At 39.9% G+C, this 27,941-nt stretch overlaps 5 protein-coding genes across 8 annotated transcripts in view; 1 reads left to right on the forward strand and 4 right to left on the reverse strand.

The window, feature by feature from the left end:
* On the reverse strand, window positions 1-27,170 carry LOC130552533 (UDP-glucuronosyltransferase 2A3-like). The gene is made up of 2 exons (XM_057330875.1): window positions 27,067-27,170; window positions 1-1,601 (listed from the first exon to the last, which is right to left on the reverse strand). Exon 2 carries the CDS (start codon window positions 1,594-1,596, stop codon window positions 1-3), a length of 1,596 nt encoding a protein of 531 aa, XP_057186858.1. The 5' UTR covers window positions 1,597-1,601; window positions 27,067-27,170.
* The window catches only part of elfn1b (extracellular leucine-rich repeat and fibronectin type III domain containing 1b), an 85,729-nt gene that overhangs the window by 28,482 nt on the left and 29,306 nt on the right, over window positions 1-27,941 (forward strand). The window lies entirely within an intron of this gene.
* LOC130552494 (UDP-glucuronosyltransferase 2A3-like) lies at window positions 4,081-27,145 on the reverse strand. The gene is made up of 2 exons (XM_057330826.1): window positions 27,067-27,145; window positions 4,081-6,260 (listed from the first exon to the last, which is right to left on the reverse strand). Exon 2 carries the CDS (start codon window positions 6,253-6,255, stop codon window positions 4,666-4,668), a length of 1,590 nt encoding a protein of 529 aa, XP_057186809.1. The 5' UTR covers window positions 6,256-6,260; window positions 27,067-27,145; the 3' UTR covers window positions 4,081-4,665.
* Window positions 6,287-27,172, reverse strand: LOC130552495 (UDP-glucuronosyltransferase 2A3-like). Its single transcript, XM_057330827.1, has 2 exons — window positions 27,067-27,172; window positions 6,287-9,951 (listed from the first exon to the last, which is right to left on the reverse strand). Exon 2 carries the CDS (start codon window positions 9,944-9,946, stop codon window positions 8,360-8,362), a length of 1,587 nt encoding a protein of 528 aa, XP_057186810.1. The 5' UTR covers window positions 9,947-9,951; window positions 27,067-27,172; the 3' UTR covers window positions 6,287-8,359.
* LOC130552493 (UDP-glucuronosyltransferase 2C1-like) lies at window positions 10,292-27,172 on the reverse strand. Its single transcript, XM_057330824.1, has 2 exons — window positions 27,067-27,172; window positions 10,292-14,490 (listed from the first exon to the last, which is right to left on the reverse strand). Exon 2 carries the CDS (start codon window positions 14,483-14,485, stop codon window positions 12,890-12,892), a length of 1,596 nt encoding a protein of 531 aa, XP_057186807.1. The 5' UTR covers window positions 14,486-14,490; window positions 27,067-27,172; the 3' UTR covers window positions 10,292-12,889.

Genomic DNA, 27,941 nt, shown 5'->3' on the forward strand with positions numbered 1-27,941 from the left:
TTATTCAATTTTTTTTGTTGCCTGTCTCTTATATATTCTGCAGCATAAATACCTAATAAGTGCATATGTGGTCAGGGTTATGAGCATCACAGCAGACATTAGGAACAGTATGACATCAACAGAATGATAGGAGTACCAGGGCATTTTGTACGACTCTGTGCGTAAATGAGCGGCACCTTTGTGCCTCATGACAAACTCAATCCAGAAGATGGCGTTGTCCAGAGGCTTGACTGGAACATCTCTGTGAAGTCTTGAGAGTCTCTGCATGTTCTCCCGATAACTGGGATCATAAAGAACCTCTTTGACAGTTTCAAGGAAAGATTTCTTATCCACTGTGCCAAAGTCTACAGTCTTGGCAACACCCTTGACTCTCATCTTTGAAAGATTATCGGGCTGGTCAAAGATCAGCCCAAATCCAATGATTGGTACCCCATGATAGATGGCTTCTTGAATACCATTGGTTCCACCATGAGCTACAAAAGCTCTGGTTTTAGGATGACCCAGAAGATCATTCTGAGGTATCCAGTCCATTATTAAGGTGTTGTTCCCCAGTGCAGATGGTCTCCTTCCTTTATATCTCCAGATGACCTTCTGTGGAAGTTCTGCAAAAGCTTCAGCAACGGCCTCAGCCACATCATCAGGAAGCTGACCAATGAGAGTTCCCAAAGACATGACGATGACACCATGATCTCCAGAGCTCTGCACAAGGTCCTCGAGATCTGCTGGAAGAGGCTTCGATGACTTGCACTGAAAGCCACCCATGTAGACAATGTTTGGCATAGTGGGCCGTGGAAACTCAAAAATAAAATCAACCCTGTGGAGCCACAGATCAGCGCTTTGAATTAAAGTAAAGTAGGACGTTCCTGGACCGATGTAGCGTTCACATAGTGCATTATAATATGGAGCGATCATGAGCGCGACCTGTGTTTCAGTTATGATGTACATCACAATATTCTTCACTCTTTCTAAGAAGGTCATGCGGTCTGATAACTCCATCATTGGTGAAGGAACATAAGATAGCGGTGAAGGAGCTATTGCAAAATGACCCTCGCTGTATATCGTCCAGCGAACATTGTAAACCATAGGCAGTTTAAGATAATGAGCCAATATAGTACCGCCATACATGGCTGGATCTGTGAGCATCAAATCATATTTGGTTTCTTTTAGGGACTGCATAAGCTGCTGGTTTTCAAACATGTTGGTTATAAGATCATGTTCTGCTTCAATCATCTCTGAAAAACTTTGCCACATCTTGATCTCCAGATTCAGTCGAGCCCAAATAGAACCATCCCTCAAAATGTTCAGCAGTTTGGTCGCAAACACCTTGAAGAATTCTTCATCGAACCCTCCTGCAGACTCCAGAGTGATGGATGTGTAATGAGGTGAGAATTCTTTGATGTACCAGCTGTCTGACATCCGGATGACTGTGATATTGTGACCTTTGGTGTGAAGAGCCTTCACCAAGATGTTCATGTTGACCCAGTGACTGCCGTCCACAGGAAAGACAAGAACCTTCCCGCTCTGAACGACCGGGACTGTTGTCACCAGGAGGGTTAAGAAGATTGGACCAAGCATCAGATAAACCTGTCCACTCATAGCACCTGTTACAAAGTAAAAGGACAGAAATGATTTACTTATGAACTTTTAAAAAGCATGAGGTCTACTAGATTTACATCAGAGAACAGATGTGTTCAAGAACAATTTATTTTCTACAGTTTTTGATCAGAGCTCTGAATATAAAGAAGGTCAACTAAATTTCAGATTTAAATTTTTTCAAGTTTCGATTTCTCTTCAAATGTGAACTTTTGTGGACAAAAAATAGACATCATACATATTTAGAACCGAAAGGAAATTATCTTACCGCTTATCAAGTGTTTTGGTTCTTTACAATTTTATTAAAGGGGTCATATGCCACGGCTTAAACGAATATTATGGTTTGTTTTAGATGTAATGCAATGTGTATACACGACTAAGGTTCAAAAACGCTGTATTTTCCACATACTGTGCATGTTTGTATCTTCTCTTTGCCCCGCCTCTCTGAAACGTGCAGATTTTTTACCGCTCTGAAAAGCGAGGTGTGCTATGATTGGCCAGTTAACCAGTGCGTAGTGATTGGTCGAATACTGCAAGCGTGGGAAATGTGACGCCTCTTACCATATTTGGAAAATCAGGTTCCAAAGCAATTATACTGACAGGTACAGCCCACCTTACTTGCATATACTGTCTTAGTCAACTCACACCACGAACTGACGTAGATTTGTGGGGGTGTGGTTACACGAGGTGTTTCAGGCAGGTCTGGGTGAGCATTAACTTTTAGATAGAATGCATCTTTTGTTCCAACACTTTAATCTTTGCAATTTTACGTGTCTAATACGTGCATGGGCAACTTATAACACACCAAAGACACAGAAAAACACGTATTCACTCCATATGACCCCTTTAAAAAAATGAAGACACTGAAAATTCATTTTAAATCAACTTGGTTATTCATTCAAACCTTTTCAACACTTTTAAAAACGTTTTCACCATAATTTTAGCAGAACAAAATGTAATTTACATAACAATCTAATGATTAATACATCTTCTGTTGATTATGTGGAATTAATTTGCTTTCTTTTCTGCTGTGAACATGATCAAACTACAAAATTTTTCCTGAGTCTTTACAAACCCTCTGAAAGGCAAATCGTCACCTTGGAATTGTAAGTTTCTATCTGACGTTTTTGTCAAAATTGAGTTATTCACATATTCTGTGAAGACTTAATTACATTGTGATGTTGGTTTGTTTGGTGATGTGCATTTTGGGACGTTTTCGTAGAAAACTAAAAAGTTCAATGTACAAAGTCAAACAGATTGCAAGAACTTTAAAGCTCAGTATCTCAAAACTGCTCAGAACACAGATAGAACATCATAATTCCAAGGTGTCTAAATATAAGGTGTCTATGTATTACAGTGCACATGAAAGTTTTCTAACAAACATAATATAATCTACTTCTACTACATTATCAAACTTTTAAAATAATATTAAGAGTTATCATCGGTTTCGATCTATAAAAACATGTTCTTACCCATGATTATTCCAAATGCAAAATCATTACCGGTGAAACTTATATTGAGTCCAGCATACAGTAAGTCACAGAACTAAAGGTGCAAGTACAGGTTCATCTCTCTTATCTTAACTTTGCATGCATTCACATTTATATAGGAGTAAAGGTTCATTCAACAATCTGTAAAGGGGACAAGGACATTAACCTTGAGATGTAGTTAATAAACGACTGTACCACTAAGCATTACAACACTGTGATTTAAAGGAGCAATATGGAGCTTTTTGGGGGCATCTAGCGGTAAGGTTTAGAAATGCAAATAACATCTCACTCCACCGCTCAGCCATCCCTTTCAAAGCACTACGGCAGCTGACACAGAACAAAGATGACATCATGTTTTCACTTCTTTGCTGAAGGAGATAATGTATTTACGAAACACGCTCTGTAGAACATTTTGTCCGTTTAGGGCTCCTGTAGAAACAACATGGCGAATTCCATGTAAGGTGACTCACGGTGTATGTAGATAGAAATAGCTCATTCTAAGATAATAAAAACATAATGCCTCGTTATGTAAGGTCTTTATATATTTCTGAAGACACAGTTATGTATATTATATTGCATTTCTGTCAATAGATCCTCTAAAAAATCACACACTGGACCTTTAAAATAAGAAGTCTTTTACTTTTGGGTGATGGGTAAAACACAATGCAATAAAAATAGATCAACTTCTAAAAATAGGGACAACAGTAAGGAAAAAATAATATGGAACAGATTTGTGACACCCTTTCATAATGATGTAAAAATGAATACCTGATTAGTGGCAAGTATCATTAAAATGAATATATTATAATCATTTTAAATCAAGTTATTAAGGTGTTAATTCTTATTAAAATAAAAATATCATGACATTCTAAACCTGCATGATTCAGATTGGAACACAAACATAGAAACATTGCAGTGTGCTCCTTTGTTTCCAATAAAATACACAAGTTGTCATTTATATTGAGATCATTTAATAGACATGGATAGTCCTAAAGTTCATCAAGTTAGAAGGGTGATTTTATTCATAATTTTAGGATACCACTGACTTGCCTGTAAAATAGACCATGAATTCGATGATGAAAATAAACAGTGTAAGGACGAAGGCAAAAATGAGGGTTATGCACAGTACGACGTATATATAGATGTGAAGGTTTTATATAAAACCTCCACATCTATATAGAATACATATAACCCTCATGTTTGCCTTCGTCCTTGTATATTATTGCTGTTCTTCTTAAACCTCAGATGTCCTAAGATGCGATTTTATTTGTAAATGGAAAAAAAACATGGTACTTTCCCATCAATTACATACTAATACTACAAAGTATAATGATTTAATACTTTCTATTGGCTATAGATATTTGAAAAACCCAGTGACAATCATCAAAGGGTGACTAATAATAATGATTTATGGCAAAAAATATGGAAATTCAAGGTTTCAGAAGGACAGCAATGATGTACAGTCAACAGTCTCTGTGCTCTACAGTGTTTACAGACATTTTGTAATTTCTATAGCATGTCTATGCTAATTTTAGCACATCACAGCAAAGAATACAAACTGAACATTTGTTTTTAAAACATTCTAGCTTGTTTTTGTTTTTCTCAAACATATTCTACAGCATAAATATCTGATAAGTGCATATGTGGTCAGGGTTATGAGCATCACAGCAGACATTAGGAACAGTATGACATCAACAGAGTGATAGGAGTACCAGGGCATTTTGTACGACTCTGTGCGTAAATGAGCGGCACCTTTGTGCCTCATGACAAACTCAATCCAGAAGATGGCGTTGTCCAGAGGCTTGACTGGAACATCTCTGTGAAGTCTTGAGAGTCTCTGCATGTTCTCCCGATAACTGGGATCATAAAGAACCTCTTTGACAGTTTCAAGGAAAGAGTTCTTATCCACTGTGCCAAAGTCTACAGTCTTGGCAACACCCTTGACTCTCATCTTTGAAAGATTATCGGGCTGGTCAAAGATCAGCCCAAATCCAATGATTGGTACCCCATGATAGATGGCTTCTTGAATACCATTGGTTCCACCATGAGCTACAAAAGCTCTGGTTTTAGGATGACCCAGAAGATCATTCTGAGGTATCCAGTCCATTATTAAGGTGTTGTTCCCCAGTGCAGATGGTCTCCTTCCTTTATATCTCCAGATGACCTTCTGTGGAAGTTCTGCAAAAGCTTCAGCAACGGCCTCAGCCACAGCATCAGGAAACTGACCAATGAGAGTTCCCAAAGACATGACGATGACACCATGATCTCCAGAGCTCTGCACAAAGTCCTCGAGATCCTGCGGAAGAGGCTTCGGGGGCTTGCACTGAAAGCCACCCATGTAGACAATGTTTGGCATAGTGGGCCGTGGAAACTCAAAAATAAAATCAACCCTGTGGAGCCACAGATCAGCGCTTTGAATTAAAGTAAAGTAGGACGTTCCTGGACCGATGTAGCGTTCACATAGTGCATTATAATATGGAGCGAACATGAGCGCGACCTGTGTTTCAGTTATGATGTACATCACAATATTCTTCACTCTTTCTAAGAAGGTCATGCGGTCTGATAACTCCATCATTGGTGAAGGAACATAAGATAGCGGTGAAGGAGCTATTGCAAAATGACCCTCGCTGTATATCGTCCAGCGAACATTGTAAACCATAGGCAGTTTAAGATAATGAGCCAATATAGTACCGCCATACATGGCTGGATCTGTGAGCATCAAATCATATTTGGTTTCTTTTAGGGACTGCATAAGCTGCTGGTTTTCAAACATGTTGGTTATAAGATCATGTTCTGCTTCAATCATCTCTGAAAAACTTTGCCACATCTTGATCTCCAGATTCAGTCGAGCCCAAATAGAACCATCCCTCAAAATGTTCAGCAGTTTGGTTGCAAACACCTTGAAGAATTCTTCATCGAACCCTCCTGCAGACTCCAGAGTGATGGATGTGTAATGAGGTGAGAATTCTTTGATGTACCAGCTGTCTGACATCCGGATGACTGTGATATTGTGACCTTTGGTGTGAAGAGCCTTCACCAAGATGTTCATGTTGACCCAGTGACTGCCATCCACAGGAAAGACAAGAACGTTTCCACTCTGAACGACCGGGACTGTTGTCACCAGGAGGGTTAAGAAGATTGGACCAAGCATCAGATAAACCTGTCCGCTCATAGCACCTATTACAGCGCAAAAGAACAGAAATGATTTACTTATGGACTTTTGAAAATCTGTTTATCATGAAGTCTACTATAGACTTACATCAGAGAACAGATGAAGGTCAAGAACAGTTTATTTTCAAAAATTTTTGCTTTGAATTTAAAGACAGTCAACTAAATTTCAGTCTGTTCAATTTCACCTCAAATGTGGACAAAAATGAGAAATCATACTTGTTCAGAATTGTCTTATCCTAAAGAAAATTATGCTACTGCCTATTAAGTATTTTGTGTCACTGTTTTAACTGACGCATATTACAATTTTATGAAAACATGAATACAGCATCTAAAGATTCACTTTATTCATTTAAACCATGTAAAGCCTTTTACAACTTTCACAAACATTTTTGCAGAATAAAATGTTTTTCACAAAAAAAATCAAATGATTATTGCAATAAAATTCATTGCAATTTTGCACACAGTATTAAAACTTCCTCAGTTGATGATCTGGAATGAAATTGCTTGCTTCTCTGTTGTGAACATGATCAAACTACTGAATTGATCCTGATTCTGTACAAACCCTGTGAAAGGCAAATCGTCACCTTGCAAGTTGCAATATACTGTAAGGTTCTGTCTGACTTTTTTGTCACAATTGAGTTATTTGCATATTTTTATTCTGTGACAACTTATTAACATTATCTAGAAAGTCAAATGTAATGCAAAAACTTTGAAGCTCAATATTTCAAAACTGCTCAGAATGTAGATAGAACCTTATAATTTGCCAAAATATAAAACAGCACTAAATCACAGTGCACATTACTGTAAGATTTTCTAAGAGAAATAAAATGATCTACTTTTGCATGATTATCAAACCTGTATAATAACATTAAAGGCATCATCTGTTTCAATTTGTATAAAAACGTTCTTACCCATGATTATTAAGCACGCAAACCATTACCCGCAAAACATATACAGTATTGAGTCCAGTATACAGTAAGTGACAAAACTAAAGGTGCAAGCACAGGTTCAGCTCTCTCAGCATTACTATGCATGCATTACAGAGTGAAGGTTCATTCAACAATCTGTAAAGGGGCGAAGGGCATTAACCTTGAGATCTTGTGAATAAACTACTGTACCGCTCAGCATTACAACACTGTGATATAAAATAAGAAGTCTCTTTTTGGGTGTCGGGCCAAACACAATCCGATAAAGGTACATCAGCTTCTAGAAACAGGTAACAACAGTAAAGGAAAATAAATAACAGGATACAAATTTTTACAACATTTCATGATGATGTCAAATTATAGCCCTTGAGTGGCAAAGATGTTTTTATGTACAGCCGCAGAAAAAATTAAGAGTATTTCCACAAAATCAAACCTAAGGGGTGATAAAGTCATCCAACAGAAATGTAAAAGATGGAATGACAAGACACATGAAAACTATGATTAAAATCCAGGTTATCACATTTTTTTTTACTTTTCCTAAATACATGTTCATATATTACAGATGTATTGCTTAAAAGTAAATATGACCTTGTTTCTTTGCAGTATTTGAGGTCTGAAAAAACAGAGCATCTTTTCTGTTATTTTGACCTGTTTCTCCAATTTTCATTTTCTGTAAATAAATGCAAATAGAAACAATATTTTTATTTGAAATTTGGGAGATATATTGTCAGTAGGTCACAGAAAATAACAAAAACGATAATTTTTCCTAAACACATACATATAAACAAATTCAGTCAAACTGAAAATGGTCTTTGTAATTGTCTCTTAAGTTTTTTCATGGGTGTGTATACTGTACAACCTTCACATCTAATGACAGTTAAAACAGGGAACTAAAGAGAGAAATCACTTTAAATATATTACTGTATATATCTGACTTTATATGCATTAAAATATCAGCAAAACACTGATACCTTCGAAAGAAACCTGTACCAATCACAATGGACTACTTTCTATGACATGCAAATTACACTAAACATTTAATTTAAAAACTGTCTTTTTTAAAGCCCAAAGGTGTCTGTGATCTACAGTGTTTACAGACATTTTGTAATTGCTATAGCATGTCTATGCTAATTTGAGCACATCACAGGAAAAACGTCAGCTGTACATTTGTTATTAAAATCATTCAAGTTTGTTTTTTGTTTTTCTAAGACATATTCTACAGCATAAATATCTTATAAGTGCATATGTGGTCAGGGTTATGAGCATCACAGCAGACATTAGTAACAGTATTACATCAACAGATTGATATGAGTACCAGGGCATTTTGTACGACTCTGTGCGTAAATGAGCGGCACCTTTGTGCCTCATGACAAACTCAATCCAGAAGATGGCGTTGTCCAGAGGCTTGACTGGAACATCTCTGTGAAGTCTTGAGAGTCTCTGCATGTTCTCCCGATAACTGGGATCATAAAGAACCTCTTTGACAGTTTCAAGGAAAGAGTTCTTATCCAATGTGCCAAAGTCTACAGTCTTGGCTACACCCTTGACTCTCATCTTTGAAAGATTATCGGGCTGGTCAAAGATCAGCCCAATTCCAATGATTGGTACCCCATGATAGATGGCTTCTTGAATTCCATTGGTTCCACCATGAGCTACAAAAGCTCTGGTTTTAGGATGACCCAGAAGATCATTCTGAGGTATCCAGTCCATTATTAAGGTGTTGTTCCCCAGTGCAGATGGTCTCCTTCCTTTATATCTCCAGATGACCTTCTGTGGAAGTTCTGCAAAAGCTTCAGCAACGGCCTCAGCCACATCATCAGGAAGCTGACCAATGAGAGTTCCCAAAGACATGACGATGACACCATGATCTCTAGAGCTCTGCACAATGTCCTCGAGATCTTTTGGAAGAGGCTTCGTTTTCTTGCACTGAAAGCCACCCATGTAGACAATGTTTGGCATAGTGGGCCGTGGAAACTCAAAAATAAAATCAACCCTGTGGAGCCACAGATCAGCGCTTTGAATTAAAGTAAAGTAGGACGTTCCTGGACCGATGTAGCGTTCACATAGTGCATTATAATATGGAGCGATCATGAGCGCGACCTGTGTTTCAGTTATGATGTACATCACAATATTCTTCACTCTTTCTAAGAAGGTCATGCGGTCTGATAACTCCAGCATTGGAAGAGGTACATAAGACAGCGGTGAAGGAGCTATTGCAAAATGAGCCTCATTGTACACAGTCCAACGGACATTGTAGACGATTGGCAGTTTAAGATAATGCCCCAGTATTACACCTCCAAACCTGACTGGATCTGTGAGCATCAAATCATAGTTGGATTCCTTTAGGGACTGCAGAAGCTTCTGGTCTTCAAACAAGCTTACAATCATCTCACTTTCCATTTGTGAAATATTTTCCCACAACTCTTTTTCCAGCTTCAGACGAGCCCACATGGAACCGCCCCTTAAAATGTTCAGCAGTCTTGATGCAAATCCCTTGATGAATCCTTCATCAATCCCTCCAGGAGAATCCAGAGTGATGGATGTGTATTGAGGTGAGAATTCTTTGATGTACCAGCTGTCTGACGTCCGAATGATTGTGATGTTGTGACCTTTGGCGTGAAGGGCCTTCACCAAGATGTTCATGTTGACCCAGTGACTGCCGTCTACAGGAAAGACAAGAACCTTCCCACTCTGAAAGACCGGGACTGTTGTCACCAGGAGGGTTAAGATGATTTGGCCAAATGCCTGAAAAGTTTGTCTGTTCATAGTACCTGCAGGAAAGCGAGAATATGAGTGATCTGAGAAATGTTGTAAAAATATTTTCAAATGATATGTGAACAATTAATGTAAATGTAATATGTAAAATTTTTTGGGTCTTGGGGGAAATGCAAGTTTGAAGTCGTTTGACAGTAACTACGGAACCTGCACTTTTATGCTTCACACAGAGATGCCGATATAGAGGCAAAGTGGATTTAAGACTCAATTCCAAATAAATAAACACCCCAGATTTTGAAGAATCGATGCCAAATAAATAAATACACCAAATTTTGAGCCAACACAATACTGTAAGCATAGCTTTATTTGTGTTGACCTTGACTTAAACCTGCAAAACGGAAAAAAAATCAACCGTATGACCACAGTAGACAGGTTAAAAGCCGGAATCCTGTATTCTTACCCAATGCAGGCATCTGTTTTAGCTAGGAAAAATCTTACAAGATAAGTGCATGCATGACTCTTCATTTTTGGCTTTTTCTTAATGTACATGAAAGTAAAAAGTCAACTCCATTTTGACACGTTCACTCGTTATCATGAAAAAAAGAACAACAAATATGTAACTTATGGTTTATTGGAACTTGCGATATTTTGTACATTGAGCATCTAAATTGGTAGCATGCAAAATCATTATAATGGTACAGTAAGCCTTTTTTGAGTACAGTGTACGCCACAAAACTACAATCACAACTTTGTCTCCACTGTCATTCTGTGCATACTGATATATTTATACAATAACAACTAAGCGAAGGTTCATTCAACCCTCTAAAGGGACAAAGGGTGTTTACCTGCAGATATAGTTGATAAGCTACCATACAATATCGTGTGTATAGGTTTTCATTAGTATTGACTAAGTACAGTATATTAAAAGTGTTTAAATAAAGAAAACTATTAAACTACATACTGTATAACAGACTTTACAGGACAATTTTTTATGGTAAAATTCAATGAAGCTGTTAAGTACGGTAGCTACATACACCACATTTACATCCAACACAGCTAATAACACTTATAAAAATCAAGCGGCAATCTTCCGTTCTCTCTCGTGAAACCAACACGAAAGTGACCTAAACTGCAATTCATCGACTGGCTGCTTTGCCCAACTTGTTAGCAGAACAAATCATGTTCACAGCCTGGTACAAAAAATGATTTTGGTCTATATAGCTAATCTTGCCCTTCGTGACAACTGTAAGAGGGGTAAACAGTTTTATATCTCATCCATTTAAATTATATTAAGCCTAAAAATTCTGCATAATTAAGGGCGTGGCCACCTGAGTGACAGGTGGTTTCAGCACCAGGCACCTCAGATCCAACCACGTCCCACCTTTTTACCCATTTTTGATTATACGGGAGTGACGCATGGTGACACGCTGCTAATATGGTGACAGCGGGCTCCGCCCACTTTAGGCTTCAAAAAAGCTTCTCAGAAACCTACGGGTGACGTTTATATTATACAGTCCATAGGTAAACTTTAATTAAAGCATATATGTATAATGCATTATAAAAGTAGTTTTAATGTATTAATTATGCCTTTTAATGCACCTTATAATGCAATGCAATGTATTGTAAGTACAGTTAATACATTATCAATTCATTGTTACACTTTGCATTTTTTATTTGGTTATAATTCTTTACAACATTTAATGTATTAAAACACATATTATGAACAATTATGATGCATCATACCATTTAATAACGCTTTGTAATGCATTATACATAAAGGCTTTAAGTAAAGTGTTACACAAACTTCTTAGGCCCGATTCACATTTTGCGTCTTTTCCGCACACATTTTTGTTATTTTAAATGTAGACACATTTTTCTAGGCGTGTCGGCGCTGCATCGAGATGGAAATAGTTCAACTTTTTGGAGTGCCGTTTTCCGCGTGGTTTTAGATGGGAAATGTGAATCAGGCCTTACTCGGCCTTCTGGATTACTTGATTCTGATTGGCTAGTCGTGACATTATAAGGTCTGTTTTTCCCATGATAACAAACGCTTAAAACTAATATCACAGGGTCATCTTGACCGGTGCAGATTAACATTAAACAAATTTAATAAACATATGTCTAATTATAAACATTCATAAGATTATTTATAATAATAATTAATCCAAATAGCATGTTTATGTCATTTGAACTTCATGTCTTGTAAATGAAAATGTAGGGATAAACAACAACAGTACTGACTGTAACTACATTTCACAAACTAAATAAAACATGATTCCAATTCCAAAACAATTCCACATAGTGCTGTTTGGAAAGACAGCAACAGCAAGGAGTACAAACATCAATATTATAACAGTCAAATGTTCAGACTTCTGAACATAGTTGCATTGACATTATTATTAATAGATGATTGAGTCTAGTATGGAAGAACTTGACTGGTCTGCATAATGCCCAATCCTGAACCCAGCTGAACACCTTTGAGCCAACACTCGTCACCCAAACAATGACTTGAGGGGTACAGTCATTTTGGAACAAAAAAGGCCTTTCCCAAACTGTTGATACAAATATGGAAACATCTTTTAATATCAATTGTTAAATATGGTATTGTATGGTGTAGTATTAATAGTAGTTTTGATTAGAATTACTAGAGTAAATATGTTTATTAGAAGGGAAATTAGAATTTTGTCCATATAGTGTTAATGTAGTTATACAATATTTATATATACTAACAATACATGACTATGTATGGGGCAGGACTTATTATATGTTGTCCGACTGTATAACATAGTGTAGGACACTTAGCGTAGTACTGATTTGCACACAGTCAAAATCAGAATTACAAACGAACTGAAACAAACTAGCTGATGTTAATCATTCTTTTCTCAAAATGAACAAAATGCAGTTTTTTGACAAACATTTCATTTTCTCTCATCCAAATGCCCAGAAATTGTGTATTGCAGTCGACATCAGTAAAATCTGTTTCTATTTAAAAAATCATTGTAGTTTGTTTTTTGTTTTTCTCAAACATATTCTACAGCATAAATGTCTAATAAGTGCATATGTGGTCAGGGTTATGAGCATCACAGCAGACAGCAGAAACAGTATAACATCAACAGAATGATAGGAGTACCAGGGCATTTTGTACGACTCTGTGCGTAAATGAGCGGCACCTTTGTGCCTCATGACAAACTCAATCCAGAAGATGGCGTTGTCCAGAGGCTTGACTGGAACATCTCTGTGAAGTCTTGAGAGTCTCTGCATGTTCTCCCGATAACTGGGATCATAAAGAACCTCTTTGACAGTTTCAAGGAAAGAGTTCTTATCCACTGTGCCAAAGTCTACAGTCTTGGCTACACCCTTGACTCTCATCTTTGAAAGATTATCGGGCTGGTCAAAGATCAGCCCAAATCCAATGATTGGTACCCCATGATAGATGGCTTCTTGAATACCATTGGTTCCACCATGAGCTACAAAAGCTCTGGTTTTAGGATGACCCAGAAGATCATTCTGAGGTATCCAGTCCATTATTAAGGTGTTGTTCCCCAGTGCAGATGGTCTCCTTCCTTTATATCTCCAGATGACCTTCTGTGGAAGTTCTGCAAAAGCTTCAGCAACGGCCTCAGCCACAGCATCAGGAAGCTGACCAACGAGAGTTCCCAAAGACATGACGATGACACCATGATCTCCAGAGCTCTGCACAAAGTCCTTGAGATCTGCCGGAAGAGGCTTTGATGGCTTGCACTGAAAGCCACCCATGTAGACAATGTTTGGCATAGTGGGCCGTGGAAACTCAAAAATAAAATCAGCCCTGTGTAGCCACAGATCAGCGCTTTGAATTAAGCTGAGGAAGGATACTCCGGGTCCAATAAACTGTTCACAAAGTGCATTATAATATGGACCAAACAGGATGGCACCCTGCGTTTCATATACAAAGTACATTAAAACATTTTTCACTCTTTCAAAGAAGGTCATGCGATCTGATAACTCCAGCATTGGTGTGGGCACGTAAGATAGCGGTGAAGGGGCTATCGCAAAATGACCTTCATTATACATCGTCCAACGGACATTGTAGACGATGGGTAATTTCAGGTAGTGCCCCAACAGGACACCTCCAAACAACAGTGGATCTGTAAGCATTAAATCATACTTGGCCTCTTTGAAGGACTGCATTATCCCCTCGTCTTCCATCATATGTTTTATCATCTTGCTTTCAGTTTCGGTGATCTCAAAAGTAGTTTGCCACATCTCGATCTCCAGGTTCAGTCGAGCCCACGTGGAGCCGTCCCTTTGAATTGCCATAAGTCTGGATGCAAACATCTCGAAGGATTCTTCATCAAACCCTCCAGGAGAATTCACAGTGATGGATGTGTAGTGAGGTGAGAATTCTTTGATGTACCAGCTGTCTGACATCCGAATGACTGTGATATTGTGACCTTTGGCATGAAGGGCCTCGATCATGATGTTCATATTGACCCAGTGACTGCCGTCCACTGCAAAGACAAGAACTTTCCCACTCTGAACAACCGGGGCAATCAACACCAGGAGGGTTATGATGATTTGGCCACACATCTGAAAAATCTGTCCCATCATGGCCCCTGTGGTAAAGCAAGGTAGCGAGAGTGATCAAATGAATGACTTTTCAAAATCAATTGAGCATGTGAATCATAATTTACTACATGCAGCAACAATTTAGCTGTCGTTCAGACAAGATATGAACATGTTTTATGTTTGAAAATAAAACCGTAAAATGAACTAAAGACATGCCTTTCTGTACACCATATAAAGCCACCTTTCTAACTATTTAAACAAGTTCATAATTTGCATAACTCCTTCATGTTGTTTCTTTTCATCTAGCTCCAACACTATGAATAAATGTTACAATTGGGCAATTCCAGCATTATGGATGTGACATTTTCAGTCAAAACTTGAAATATAAATTCTCAGACAATGTATTTATTACCAATATATTGATTCATCTTCTTGTAATTTACCCCTGATGATAGAGTCCAGACATCAGAAAAATCTATGCATGAGTTTTCTATTTTAAAAGAGAGAAAAATTAAAGCTGTTGTGGATTGCACCAAATTTTGACATCAGTAACTTGATTTTTTCATCTTAAGGTTGACATTTGCATGGAATTTTCCAATTCAAATGAATCATCAAGTGCCACGTCACTGATGACGTAACTTCCGTATAGTGTCGCAGGTGCGCGGTGCAGAGTTGGTGTCCAAGTTAACTTGGATCTAGAAGGATTAAGTTCATCCTGAGGACTAAAGCGAGTTACTGATGTCCGATATAGTGTGCGTGCTAGTAATGTAAGTGGGGCATATTTCTATATAGACTCGCCAGCTGTTCTGTGCTGTAATTCAGATAAATATGGCGCCATAAAGATCGCACGTGATCATCACCGGATTGCACGTTTATCATATACTAATACATACAGTAAGCTATTGGATTACTTTGTCCCCTTAATGTTATACTCATGTAAATGCATGTGATTCAAGTGACACAGGTAAACAATGTAGCCTGTCATTTTGTAACTTTAATGATTAAGCCCCGTGTTTGTATGGCCGGGATAATGGCGCTGATGGCGCCACCTTTTGGACGGACATGGCAGCACACCTGGCTGTGTGTTGGTGGGACTGGATTGCTGTGTATAGTGGTTGATCTTCTTTTGTAATTGCTGTTGGCTATGCCTATGTGGGGAGTTCATGTATCTGATTGTTGATGTGGGCTTGTTCTGGGTTGTGTTTCGGGGCCACACCTGGTGTAAAGCAGCAAACATCAGTAAACTCATTTAAAGGAATTCTGGCATCTGGAGAGTTATTACTTCAGATAGATGTCACACACACAGCTCTGACCGACTGTCTGCAGGGGTTCGAATTAACTGGAACTAGTGCTAAACTGAAACCTCCATTACAAGTGGTCTTTCGAGCCGGATGTCGGATTACTGCAGAGAATGACATCTCATTCCGAGTCGGAACTTCCTGTGGTCCGCCCGAGATGACAGATCAAGCCACCTGCATATCTAGCAGACTTCCACGTCCAGGGACACGGATCTGAGAGGAGATCACTGCAGTCTGCTTATCCTAATGAAGAGGATTGTGAAGCTGAATATGCACCACTGTCTCCAGCGTATGTGTCCTGTGCCTCTACACCAATTATTCAGCCTTCCTATTCGAGTGATCTGGTGCTACAGGATGAATGGCCATCAGCACAGGGATGCAGGATGAGAGAGGATTCAGAGCGCTGCCTTCAGCCCGGACAGCTCTACGACACGCATGCTACATGTACGGAAATGGAAAATGAGAATGAAGAGCTTCACAGCTGTGTTCAGCAACTTCCAGAGATTCTAGCGGCATTACAAGGAATTAAGGCAGAGAATGCAATAATGAAACTTGAGATCCAGCAGATCTCAAGCTACAAGTGGGACCACCCGAGAAAGGACTGCTCCCCCTATACCAGCTCCACGACTTCATGTGCCACAATCATCAATCTTGAGTATTTCATCAATACCCCTCTACCCCAGTCAGGCAGATAACAGGGCAGATGAGGGATGGCAAACTTTCACCCAGGCATGATCAGCCCCAAGCCCCCGAGTATCACACCTCCACTCAGCGACCCAGCACCCATCCATATCAGTATGCTGAGGCTGTTCACAACCAACATGGAGAGCCCTCCAGAGACACCTGTCACCCTAACATGGGTGGCAGCCCTGTGATGCCAGGTCTGCAGGAGAAGACCTACCAAGGCTCCAAGCCCTCTATCCCTACACTGACGACAGCTGACCCAATAGAATTTTCCAGGTTGAGCATGGCATTAGAAAACCTCCTACCAGTTGATGCTACAGAGCGCTTTAAGTATCAAATACTCACAGATCACTTGCAGTTAGAGGAGGCGGCTGTTAGGGGCAGATTCATATTGTAAGTCAACGTACCCTTACACAAATACTATGCAAGCCCTCATTAAAATGTATGGACAACAGCACAAGCTAGTTTTACCGAACACTGCTGAAGTCATGGACGGCCCCAATACCAAAACTGGAGATGTGAAGGCATTTAAGCTGTTTTCACTACGTGTGCGATCCTTAGTGAGCATGCTGGAGTAGCTGGGCCCGGAGGGGACTGTTGAGTTGGACTGTGGGTCGCATGTGTCAAGACTTCAGAGCAAACTCCCTTATGAGCTCTGGACAAGTAGCTACATACACCAACTCAGAGTAACCATACCTTCTCTCTTTGATTTCTCTGACTGGTTGGAGTACGAGCTTCAGGTTCAAGACGATGGCTGCAGAATGATAGGTTTCCAGCCAGAAACGAGCATTAGGAGGAAAGAGGGCCGCAGTGACCCAAGGTCTTTCAAGAAATCAACCTCCATTCTGATGGGCGCAGAGAACCCCATGACGGGGAGTGACATCCCGACACCTGCGCCAGAGGTAACACACAAGGCTGCCAGAGCCAAAGGGAGGCTACAAGCATACTGCCCCTACTGTGATAACGATAATCACTTTCTGAATGGGTGCGCCAATTTCAAAGAGATCTCCAACGAACAGAAGCAAAGCTGGCTCCGTAAGAACAATCGATGCTGGTGTTGCGGACGTGGTCATCATGCCTCCAAATGTAATCTGAAGGTTCCCTGTAAGATGTGTCAGAAGAAGCATCTCTGAATGACGTAAACGAACAGGCTGCAGTTAACAAACCTGAGGTAGACACTAGGGAGCACTCCTGTCTAGTTAATACAACCAAAGACATCCTATATGCCGACCGTCCAGTCCACAGCCGCAAGGTTCTCCTGAAGGTGAGCAAAGTCGTCATTGCTAATGGAGAAAAATCTATTGCCTGATGATCTCATACTGCGCACAGTGAGACAAGACCAACAGGTTCTTTATGGGGCGGCGGTCTCATTCACTGTCTCCCATCACTAACCAACACAAAAAATTCCACATTCAAGGTGCCTTCACGGTGGAGAGGCTTGGTCTCGCCGAACAAACTTACCCTGTCGCATCTCTTAAGAAGAGGTACCGGCATTTAGCAAAGTTACCATTACAGCCTTTGGATGAAGTGCAGCTTGTACTTCTAATTGGCTCAGATTGCCCACACCTCGTCACTCCAATTGAGCCTGTTCGCCTACGACCTCCAGGTGGGCTTGCAGCAGTCCGAACTTGACTGGGCTGGACATTACAAGGCCCTACACATGAGATCAGACATGGGCTTAACTCGCACCAATGCCTCTTTACTGCTGTCTCTACCAATGCTGAGCTATTCGACCAAGTGAAAAAGCTGTGGCAGATGGATGTGACCCCTTACCGCAATGAGAAATTAGTGACATTAGTGACACCTTCAAGAAAGAACCATGAGAGTTAACGTAGATAGGATTAGGCGCTATGCCACACCGCTCCTCTGTGTGCAAAATATGCCAGATCTGCACATGCCTAAAGAAGCTGTTTTGCCACAGCTAAGAAGCATTGATCGGAAGCTGTTAAAGAACCCAGAGCAGGCCTGTGCTTACAAAGCAGAGATTGAAAGGCTCAAGGATACGGGCTATGTAAAGAAACTACAATCAGATGAAGAGGAAGGAACTCGAGAAGCCTGGTACATCCCCCACCATATGGTTACACATAATGGCAAACCTTGTGTCGTTTACAATTGCTCCTTCCGGTATGAGGGCCAAAACTTGAACGAGCTGCTCTTACCAGGTCCCACCTTAAGCCCTACTCTGCTGGCTGTGTTACTGCGTTTTAGAGAACATGCTACCGCCATAAGTCTGTATACTGTGGTAGGCAATATGAGACCAGTTTTTTATTGCACTTATGCTTTTTGTTGTCCTTATGTTGTTGCAATTGCTTCTATTGTTTGCCTCATCTGTAAGTCGCTTTGGATAAAATCGTCTGCTAAATGACTAAATGTAAATGTTTAAGTAGTGACATCCAAGGAATGTTCCATCAGGTGAGGCTGCTCCCAGATGATAAATCCTTACTTCGGTTTCTGTGGAGAGACTTAACAATGGATAAAACACCAGATGTGTACCAGTGGCAGGTGCTTCTTTTTGGCACAACTTGCAGCCCTTGCTGTGCCACATTCGCCCTGCAAAGGCATGTGCTGGATCACAGTCAACCAGGTGATCTTGTGAGGGAGATCATCGAAAAGTCATTTTATGTGGACAATTATCTATGCAGTCTTCCCACCAAAGATGCGGCAAAGGACCTGGCTGACCAATTCAATGACCTCCTAGCGGCAAGAGGTTTTGAACTGCGACAATGGGCCAGCAACTGCCCATCAGTAATCTCTCACTTACCACCCGAAGCAAGATCTACCAGTTGTGAGCTCTTGCTTAGTCAAGGTCTGCCAAATACCCCCGAGTCCGCACAATGCCTCCTCTGGCATTGTCAGTCTGACACCTTGCACTATAAACATAGGAGTGTCACCTGCCCTGAGAAAACTATGCGTAGCATCTACCGAGTCCTGGCCAGCCAATACGATCCTCTTGGCTATATTATCCCATACACCACTCGCGCAAAGATGCTTGTGCAACGTTTGTGGGATAAGAAGCGTGACTGGGATGACCCACAGCTACCAGAGGATCTGCTTATAAATACAGGAACTCACAGCTTCTTTAACCTGGTGGTACGTACGGTCCGAAGACAATCCTGCGGACAGCATAACACGAGGTAAACATCTCCGTGACCTTCTAGAGGGTAGCCAGTGGAGTCAAGGGCCCCCCTTTCTCAAACTGCATTTAGCAAAATGGCCCAAGCAACCTTCGCTACCATCAGAAGAGTCAAGTAATGAGCTAAGGCAGTCTGCCTTTTGCGGATTGACTACAGCCACCTCCTTGCCAGACCCACAGCAGTTTGATACCTTAACTGAGTACCTAGAGGCATGCATTCAGCAGTTTCACGGGGTGGCAGGTCTTGCTTGTTCCGACACAAGGAAGCAAGTGGAACTAGAGGTGCCTCGTCAAACACAGACAGAGTCATTCCCCACTGAGGTGGCTCAATTACAGTCAAGGAAGACAGTATCAGGTTCGAGTAGGTTAGCTTCTCTTTCCCCTGAGTTTGATCCTACCACTGGTCTCATTTGTGTGGGTGGACGCCTGCGACGCTGTGGTGACGCTGTGGGACCAGAGCGGGTGTTCGCGGAGATCAGAAGAACCTACTGGGTGCTGTGAGGATGGGAAGCAATTCGCAGACATCAACAACTTTGCGTGGAATGTCGCAGATGGAAGGGACAACCAGAAGTTCCTTGTATGGCCGACTTACCGCTTGCAAGACAGCAGCTTTTTAAGCCGGCCTTCTTCTCAACTGGCATGGACTGCTTCGGACCCTACATGAGAAAGATCGGTCGTCGAAATGAGAAGCGGTGGGGTATATTGTTAAAGTGCCTTACAATTAGAGCTGAGTACATAGATCTCTTGTCGGGGGATGATTCAGACTCATTCCTAATGGCCCTGAGACGTTTCATTGCTCAACGTGGAAAACCGGGTGAGTTACTGAGTGACCAAGGCACTAACTTCAAGGGTGGAAAGTGAGAGTTGAGGGAATCCTTTGCTGCTCTGCATGAAGAGTTACAAGGTCACCTTGCTTCCCAGCAAATTAAGTTCATCTTCAATCCACCAGGAGCACCCAATTTTGGTGGATGTTGGGAGAGGGAAATTCATTCAATTAAGACAGCTCTCCAGGTGACCATCGGGGCACAGACGTGACTGAGGAAGTTTTGAGAACAGTTCTAACTGAAATTGAAGGAATCCTCAACTCAAAGCCTCTGGGATACACATCCTCGGACATATCAGACGTGGATCCGATTACTTTCTCATTGGACGCAGAGATGCCTCTCTACCCCAAGTAGTTTATCAGGAATCAAGAGGACTGAGCAGATGCCGCTGGAGGCATAGCCAACTGCTGGCTGGTCATTTTTGGAGACACTTCCTTAAGTACTATCTGCCCAGACTCCAGACTCGTCAAAAATGGAGGACAGACAAGGAGAATCTGCAGATCGGAGACGTAGTAATGGTTGTGGATGCTCAACTTCCTCGAGCCTTGTGGCCTGTGGGTAAAACCAAGGAAGTGTTCCGAAGGAGCAGATGATAAGTAAGATCAGTAACAGTGGAAGTCAAAAGTAAAAGGTATACTCGGCCTGTATCCCGTCTGGTCAAACTCCCAGGCTTACCTGATGAGGAGGATCTTCATTAGGGACCTTTTGATAATTGTGCAAATTCATTACTGAATTCGGAGGCGGCTGTGCTAAAGGCTGCCTTTCCTGGAACGAATCATCAAGTGCCACGTCACTGATGACGCAACTTCCGTATAGTGTCGCAGGTGCGCGGTGCAGAGTTGGTGAAGTTAACTTGGATCTAGAAGGATTAAGTTAATCCTGAGGACTAAAGTGGGTTACTGATGTCCGATATAGTGTGCGTGCTAGTAATGTAAGTGGGGTATATTTTTATATAGACTCGCCAGCTGTTCTGTGCTGTAATTCAGATAAATATGGCGCCATAAAGATCGCACGTGATCATCACCGGATTGCACGTTTATCATATACTAATACATACAGTAAGCTATTGGATTACTTTGTCCCCTTAATGTTATACTCAGGTAAATGCATGTGATTCAAGTGACACAAGTACACAATGTAGCATGTCATTTCGTAACTTTAATGATTAAGCCCCGTGTTTGTATGGCCGGGATAATCGCGCCACCTTTTGGACGGATGTGGACATGCAGCACACTTGGCTGTGTTGGTGGGACTGGATTGCTGTGTATAGTGGTTGATCTTCTTTTGTAATTGCTGTTGGCTATGCCTATGTGGGGAGTTCATGTATCTGATTGTTGATGTGGGCTTGTTCTGGGTTGTGTTTCGGGGCCACACCTGGTGTAAAGCAGCAAACATCAGTAAACTCATTTAAAGGAATTCTGGCATCTGGAGAGTTATTACTTCAGATAGATGTCACAAACACAGTTCTGACCGACTGTCTGCAGGGGTTCAAATTAACTGGAACTAGTGCTAAACTAAAACCTCCATTACACAAACAAAAATGGAAAATGTTATGCAACTGTAGCATTATTCTTTAAACATCATTTCTCCTGTGTTTCCTTTAAGAATACAGTTTGTTTATTATTTTGTTCACTGTAAACCTACAAAAGAAAGACTTTACAGTCTGAAAACGGACAGCCAAATGTATAACAGTAAGGGCTAGCATTTTTGTTTCTTTCTGTCTATATGGCATTTATACAAAAAAAAAACAGTCATACCTAGGTCAGTATTTGTAGAATGTGAGTTGACGGAGTACAAGCACAGTTTACTCTTTTTATTTTTTCTTCCCTCAACGTGCATGACGAAACATTTACTATTTTATATGAGGGAAAGTTCACTTAACAATCCTTAAAGGTAAAAAGGAGAAGTCAGGTTAATAAGCTACGCTTCCACACTTCAGCTATTCAAGACAATATCATACGAAGAAATTCATTTAAATATTTGTACTAAAATATATGGTATTTCACTGTGATATCAAACAAATGCTTAAAGGAAAAGTTCACCTCAACATCAAAATTGAGTTCACCCACATGACGTTCAACATGTTTTAAGACACAAATATAGATGTTTTAGGTGACATCCGAGAGATTTCCAGGCCTCCTCATAGACATCTTGGTTATAGTTGTTGTCAAGGTCCAGAAAAGTACTAAAGACATCGTTAAATTGGTCCATCCGCTCATAGTGGCTCAACTGAATTTTTTTTGAAGCGTCGAGGAAACTTTATGTGCAAAAACAAACCAAAATAACGACTTTAATCGATATATTCTCAAACCGAATGCGCATGCGTCGAAGTGCTCTTGTGAACGCGCACCATAAACAGACACGACAGGAGAGCTTGCCCCTGCTGCAAGACAGAGGAGAATATATCGAGAACAGTCGTCATTTCCCCCCCCCCGCACATTAAGTATTCTCGTCGCTTCGGAGTGGATGTACCAATTTAACAATGTCTTTAGTACTTTTCTGGACCTTGACAACAACTATAACCATGATGTCTATGAGGAGGCCTGGAAATCTCTCGGATGTTACCTAAAATATCTTTGTGTTCTGAAGACACCTTTAAGTGCCAAGTACAATGCAGTAGCTAGAAGCACAGGCTCATTACATTATGCAATAAATTCAGCTAATCAATTTACAAAAGAAATTCTTGCAGTAGGAAATTCTATTAAAAATAAATTTAGAAAGAAACACTATTAAATCCCTGAAGGGAACATCTGAAACAGGTTTTAACAGTCATATCCACAAACAAATCACATTGGAAATTCTCATTCTGGTTTCTAAAATACAGCTGAAATGACAGCGTTTCTCATTTGTAAGTAAAATAAGAGGGGATAAAAGTGTCTGCAAAATGAATTGATGTAAAAGTGACTGATTTGGCTATTACCTGGAAATAGGTGTGCGTTTGGCCCATTTAATTTCAGTTAACTGACAAATCGGCACTATAAAATACTAAATAGTACTCTCAAATTCACAGTTTCCCCCAGCATGTCGGGCAGACATCACGACTATATAGCAAAAAATGTAAAATTGATAGAATCTCTTACACATTTGCTGAAACACAGAAAGGGCCAATTTACAGATCCAGTCACAAGTGACGGCAATAAGTGACGGCTCTGTAAAAAGGCTCCAATATGATTTGACGATGCACAGCGATCCGATCACTTAAACCACGTTTGAAGGTGGTCAGAAAGGCATATAACCAGATTACATTGGTAGGGTAAATGCTAATGCGCCCTGACAACATTCGAAGGACTGCCTACTCACATATCATAATTATTACGGCAAAACGGTTTTAAACTTTGCCAGCTATGAATGGCTTTAATGTGAAGTGATAAATGAAATCAGAGGCCCTCTGCTATGTGAAATCTGATCAGTTGTGGTCACAGGAGACGCATTTTGGATCTCTCACAGATGATCATCTGACAGATGTAAACAGGGTAAATGCGATAGTAAATTCTAGGCCATTTTAATGAACTAAAAATTTAATCCACTTAAATTCCATTTATTTTTCTTATACATTCTGCAGCATAAACATCTGATAATTGCATTTCTATTTTGATCGGACAGGAATGAATATATGGTCAGGATTGAGGATTGCTCAGCATGGTCAACTAGTTATCCACTAACCAACTAGTAAATGAGCTAGTGTTAGCTAATGTTGAATAGTTCATCTACATTCTTTCCTGTTTCTTTATATTGTTTATTGTTTTTAAGTACTTTTAACCAGGTGAATTAGGAGACAACCTTTGAGAGGATTTAAGTGTGCGATGGTGTGCTTACTGTTTTACATAACCTGTGTGTGGTGGACATGATCCAAAATCAATGAAATTACACAGAGCCTATGCAGGTCATCATAGTAAAAAGGTTCATAAAGGAGTAAAAAAAGAGTCATTTCAAGGTAAAAGCAAGGCACTCCTGGGTCAAGGAAATATTTGAAGAGGGGATTGTAAATAAGCGCAAACTGCAGACCTGCTTGTATTTTAGTTACAAAGTACATCCCTCAGATATTCTGAATGACTTCTATGCCATTAGAGCCCAAGAACTACAAGTTTACCAGTTCAACAACAATCTTCAGAGAGGAAAAACAGAGATTTAAATAAGGAAAATTCGTGGTTATATTTAAGACATGGGCCAGTGAGCAGTTTTTTCTATTGATTCTTTAAAAGTAATCAAATGTCTTTAACAAATAGTATCGTTTTGTTTTTGCAAAACATGTTAACTAATACATGCACTGCAACCAGTGCTTAATTTGTAAATTCCGAGGTGCCGGAATAAGGGGGCGTGGTAGATCCGGCAAATTAGTGGGGTGGGGAGAAGTAACAGAAAGTGCAATATCAGAGGGGTTTTCTACCCAATATTTAGATGTTTTGAAAATGCGCATAAAAATCTAAATGGATACGGACATGCAAAGACAATCTCAGGTTTATCAAAGTTCAAAATCTTAGTTCAAATTATTATCTTATATTTAGCAAGATTAGAATATCGCATAATACATATTCGAATAAGCACCGTTCCTAATAAACTGCCACTAAATATCAGTAAGAAAAGTAAGAAAACCCACTGAATATAATAATTTTCATATATACTGTAATAATACTTGCGCAAGCAGATGATTACGGAACACAATAAATGCGGTGCTTTTGTGGATACCTGCTGTTTGGGAAACACAGTTGTGACAGTTCTGAGGCAATTACAAAAATACTTTGCCGACTTTGCTCAGGCATTTAAGAACGACTAAAAGAACATTTCCGATGCTGTTTAACAAGATCAGTCCTGGTTTAGTCAGGTTACGCCGTCTCATGCAGTTACGTGACTTTTTGGAGGAATTTATTCGGCAAATGCGTTTCCATCTACATTTATTCGCATTAACCCTTTTTCGCAAAATTGAAAAAACACCTCAAGCGAGCGTAAAAACTTTTTTGCGAATTGAGGGTTTTTAATTCGAAATTTAGCGTTTCCATCACTCGTTTCTGATGCGAAACTTCAAAATGCGAATTAAACCAGAGTGATGGATACCTAACTTAGTGTATTGTCATAGTGATGATGATGTGAATATTTGTGCATGTGTGACCGGTCCTACTCGCCCTGCTCTGCGCGGGCCTCGAACCGGCGTCGGTCCGGATGGGAGACGGGCGGTCTAACGTGGAGGCTAAAGACCGCAGACGCTAGAGCGTCTCTGTTGGTCGGGGAGTGAGGTTTACACACTTCACAGCTCTTCACTAGCTGGCCTCCGTTACACATGTAATGAAGTAAAACACAGCCCTTTACATTTTTGTAGAATTCAGAAACTCAACGGTAAACTTAAATTACACCTGTGGGTCAGGTGGAGGCTGCCGCGTATAACGTTAGGCAAATTACGCATTTAATTCACCCGTTAACCGTATTTCATCCGTTCTGCGTCTCTTCGCAACATCTGTCAAACAACACAAATATTTCTCTCTAAAGTGTCCATCAAGTTCCCTTCAATATATAATGCAAAACACGCGACGCGAATAAATATACGCAGAATATTTGACAATTAACAGATTAACAAAACGATAGGGAAAAACGGTGACAGGATGCTGCTGAGTTTGGTTCAGTTTGTGAGGCGCAGCGCTCCACAAATAAATGAAAGGAGATTACAAAGCGCATCCTGTAAATTTTCTTTATTTTGCAAAAGCACTGTTCAGTTTTTAGTGCAAGTGTGTACACTACTAAAAGTAGCTAACTTTGCAGTATCTAATGACGTACTCATAGTCATATCTGTTTGACCATAAATAATCACAGTTTTTTAAGTCGTTTCTGCCGTTATAAGTAACAGCTCAAGCAACTGTGCTGGTGCCTTACACGCACACACACTATTCCAGTATCTCAAACTTGACAGCCTCTTAATTATCAAAATAAAACAGTTATTGTCATTATTATTATATGTGCTTTTTAATTAAATATATGCACGCAACAGGTCAGCACGAACGTTTTCCATTAGCGCTTGAGGCGAGGGATCTTGCCAAATGAGGTGCCGGATCGGATTTCGTAGGTGACGGATCCGCATCCGGCACAAATTACGCCCTGGAGGTGCCGGATCGGATTTCGGAGTGCCGGATCCGCATCCGGCACAAATTAAACCCTGGAGGTGCCGGATCGGATTTCGGAGGTGCCGGATCCGGCTTGTTCAGGCACAAATTAAGACCTGACTACAACCTCTTTTGGACTGTCCTTCCGCTCCCACAATAAAAAATACGTTTAAACAATATATATCAGTAAAAGTTTATGTTTTGAAAGAGACAGAGCTTTCCCTTGGGAAACTGAATTCCTGAGCTGCAGTTAAACTTCACCATTTACTAACACAAAAACAGTATACTGTAAAAGTACAAAACTTTTTCCTAAACTTCATGTAGAGAAAAACACTAATAAAGAATGTCTATGTCTATATTGGTCAATTACATTGACTAAAAATGGTGCTTTATTGTTACAACACAATGCACAAAAGCTGAAATATAATAAGGTTAATGCAACGCCTATATATCATCTGCTGTACTGAAGTCAGCTGGACAACGTTACACCCTTTAGCAGTTCGAAACTCCTCTTAAGTTAACATTTTTTTGTTTAAAGCACAATTAAGTAACTGTTTATTGCTGTTGCGACCATTGTCACTTGTCTTATACTCACCGGATGAGAGATATCCACAAGAAAGCTTCCAACACGGAGTCAGTCCTGCCAAATTTAACCTCAATAATTCGCTTCTGAATTCGCGGTTAAACGTTTCGTCACAGCTTGCCGCGTGCGGTGTGACTGTTTCTATGTTATGTTCCAGTAGGTTTACAGTAACTCTAAGAAAACTGCCCGCGGCACACCCCCTGTTGGATTTTAACGATATGACAGCTTTACAAGATATGCTTGTAATGTAAAGACAACAGTATGGGTGGGTCTGATAAGTTAAATGATCGCCTTTTTAGAAGTGTTCAGCTTTTAAATCAATTGTAGCAAAAGTCTAGGGACACTTACTCATTCTTTATTCACATTGTGCCACATTTAAGAACAATAGAGAAAAATATGGAATAACACAAATGTGTGAATTATGTTGTAACTAAAAAAGTCATACTTCAATTCTTTCATACACAATTTTAGCGTCTTCAACATAGCCACTCTTTGACTAGAATTTGTAGTCCAAGTTTCTTGAGATGTCACTTTAAATGCTTTTTAAATCGTATAAAAATAGTTCTCTTCTATTCTAATCTATCTTATTATCTGCATTTTCTTTTTTTATTTGGTCCAAATCATCCATTTAAAAACATTTAATCCATAAGGTTTTTTAATGTAAGAAATAAATATGTTATATTTTTATCCACATCTAATTTCAGAAATTTAGACACATGCATAGATCTTGAAAACATTTTAGTCAAATGATCCTAAACCTTTGTAACTTTACTTGATGAGCAAAAATGCACAATATAAAAAAGTGTGAGATAGAAAGACAAACAGCATACATTAAATATTATTTTAAAATGATTCCCTAATTCTTTGAAAAAAACAAGTCTGGCACA

This window comes from Triplophysa rosa, linkage group LG4 (genome assembly GCF_024868665.1).
Source record: "Triplophysa rosa linkage group LG4, Trosa_1v2, whole genome shotgun sequence".
Classification (NCBI taxonomy): domain Eukaryota; kingdom Metazoa; phylum Chordata; class Actinopteri; order Cypriniformes; family Nemacheilidae; genus Triplophysa; species Triplophysa rosa.

Excerpts from the sequence above, each read along its gene's own strand:
- LOC130552533 (XM_057330875.1), bottom strand. The coding sequence starts at position 1,596 with ATGAGTGGACAGGTTTATCTGATGCTTGGTCCAATCTTCTTAACCCTC.
- LOC130552494 (XM_057330826.1), bottom strand. The coding sequence starts at position 6,255 with ATGAGCGGACAGGTTTATCTGATGCTTGGTCCAATCTTCTTAACCCTC.
- LOC130552495 (XM_057330827.1), bottom strand. The coding sequence starts at position 9,946 with ATGAACAGACAAACTTTTCAGGCATTTGGCCAAATCATCTTAACCCTC.
- LOC130552493 (XM_057330824.1), bottom strand. The coding sequence starts at position 14,485 with ATGATGGGACAGATTTTTCAGATGTGTGGCCAAATCATCATAACCCTC.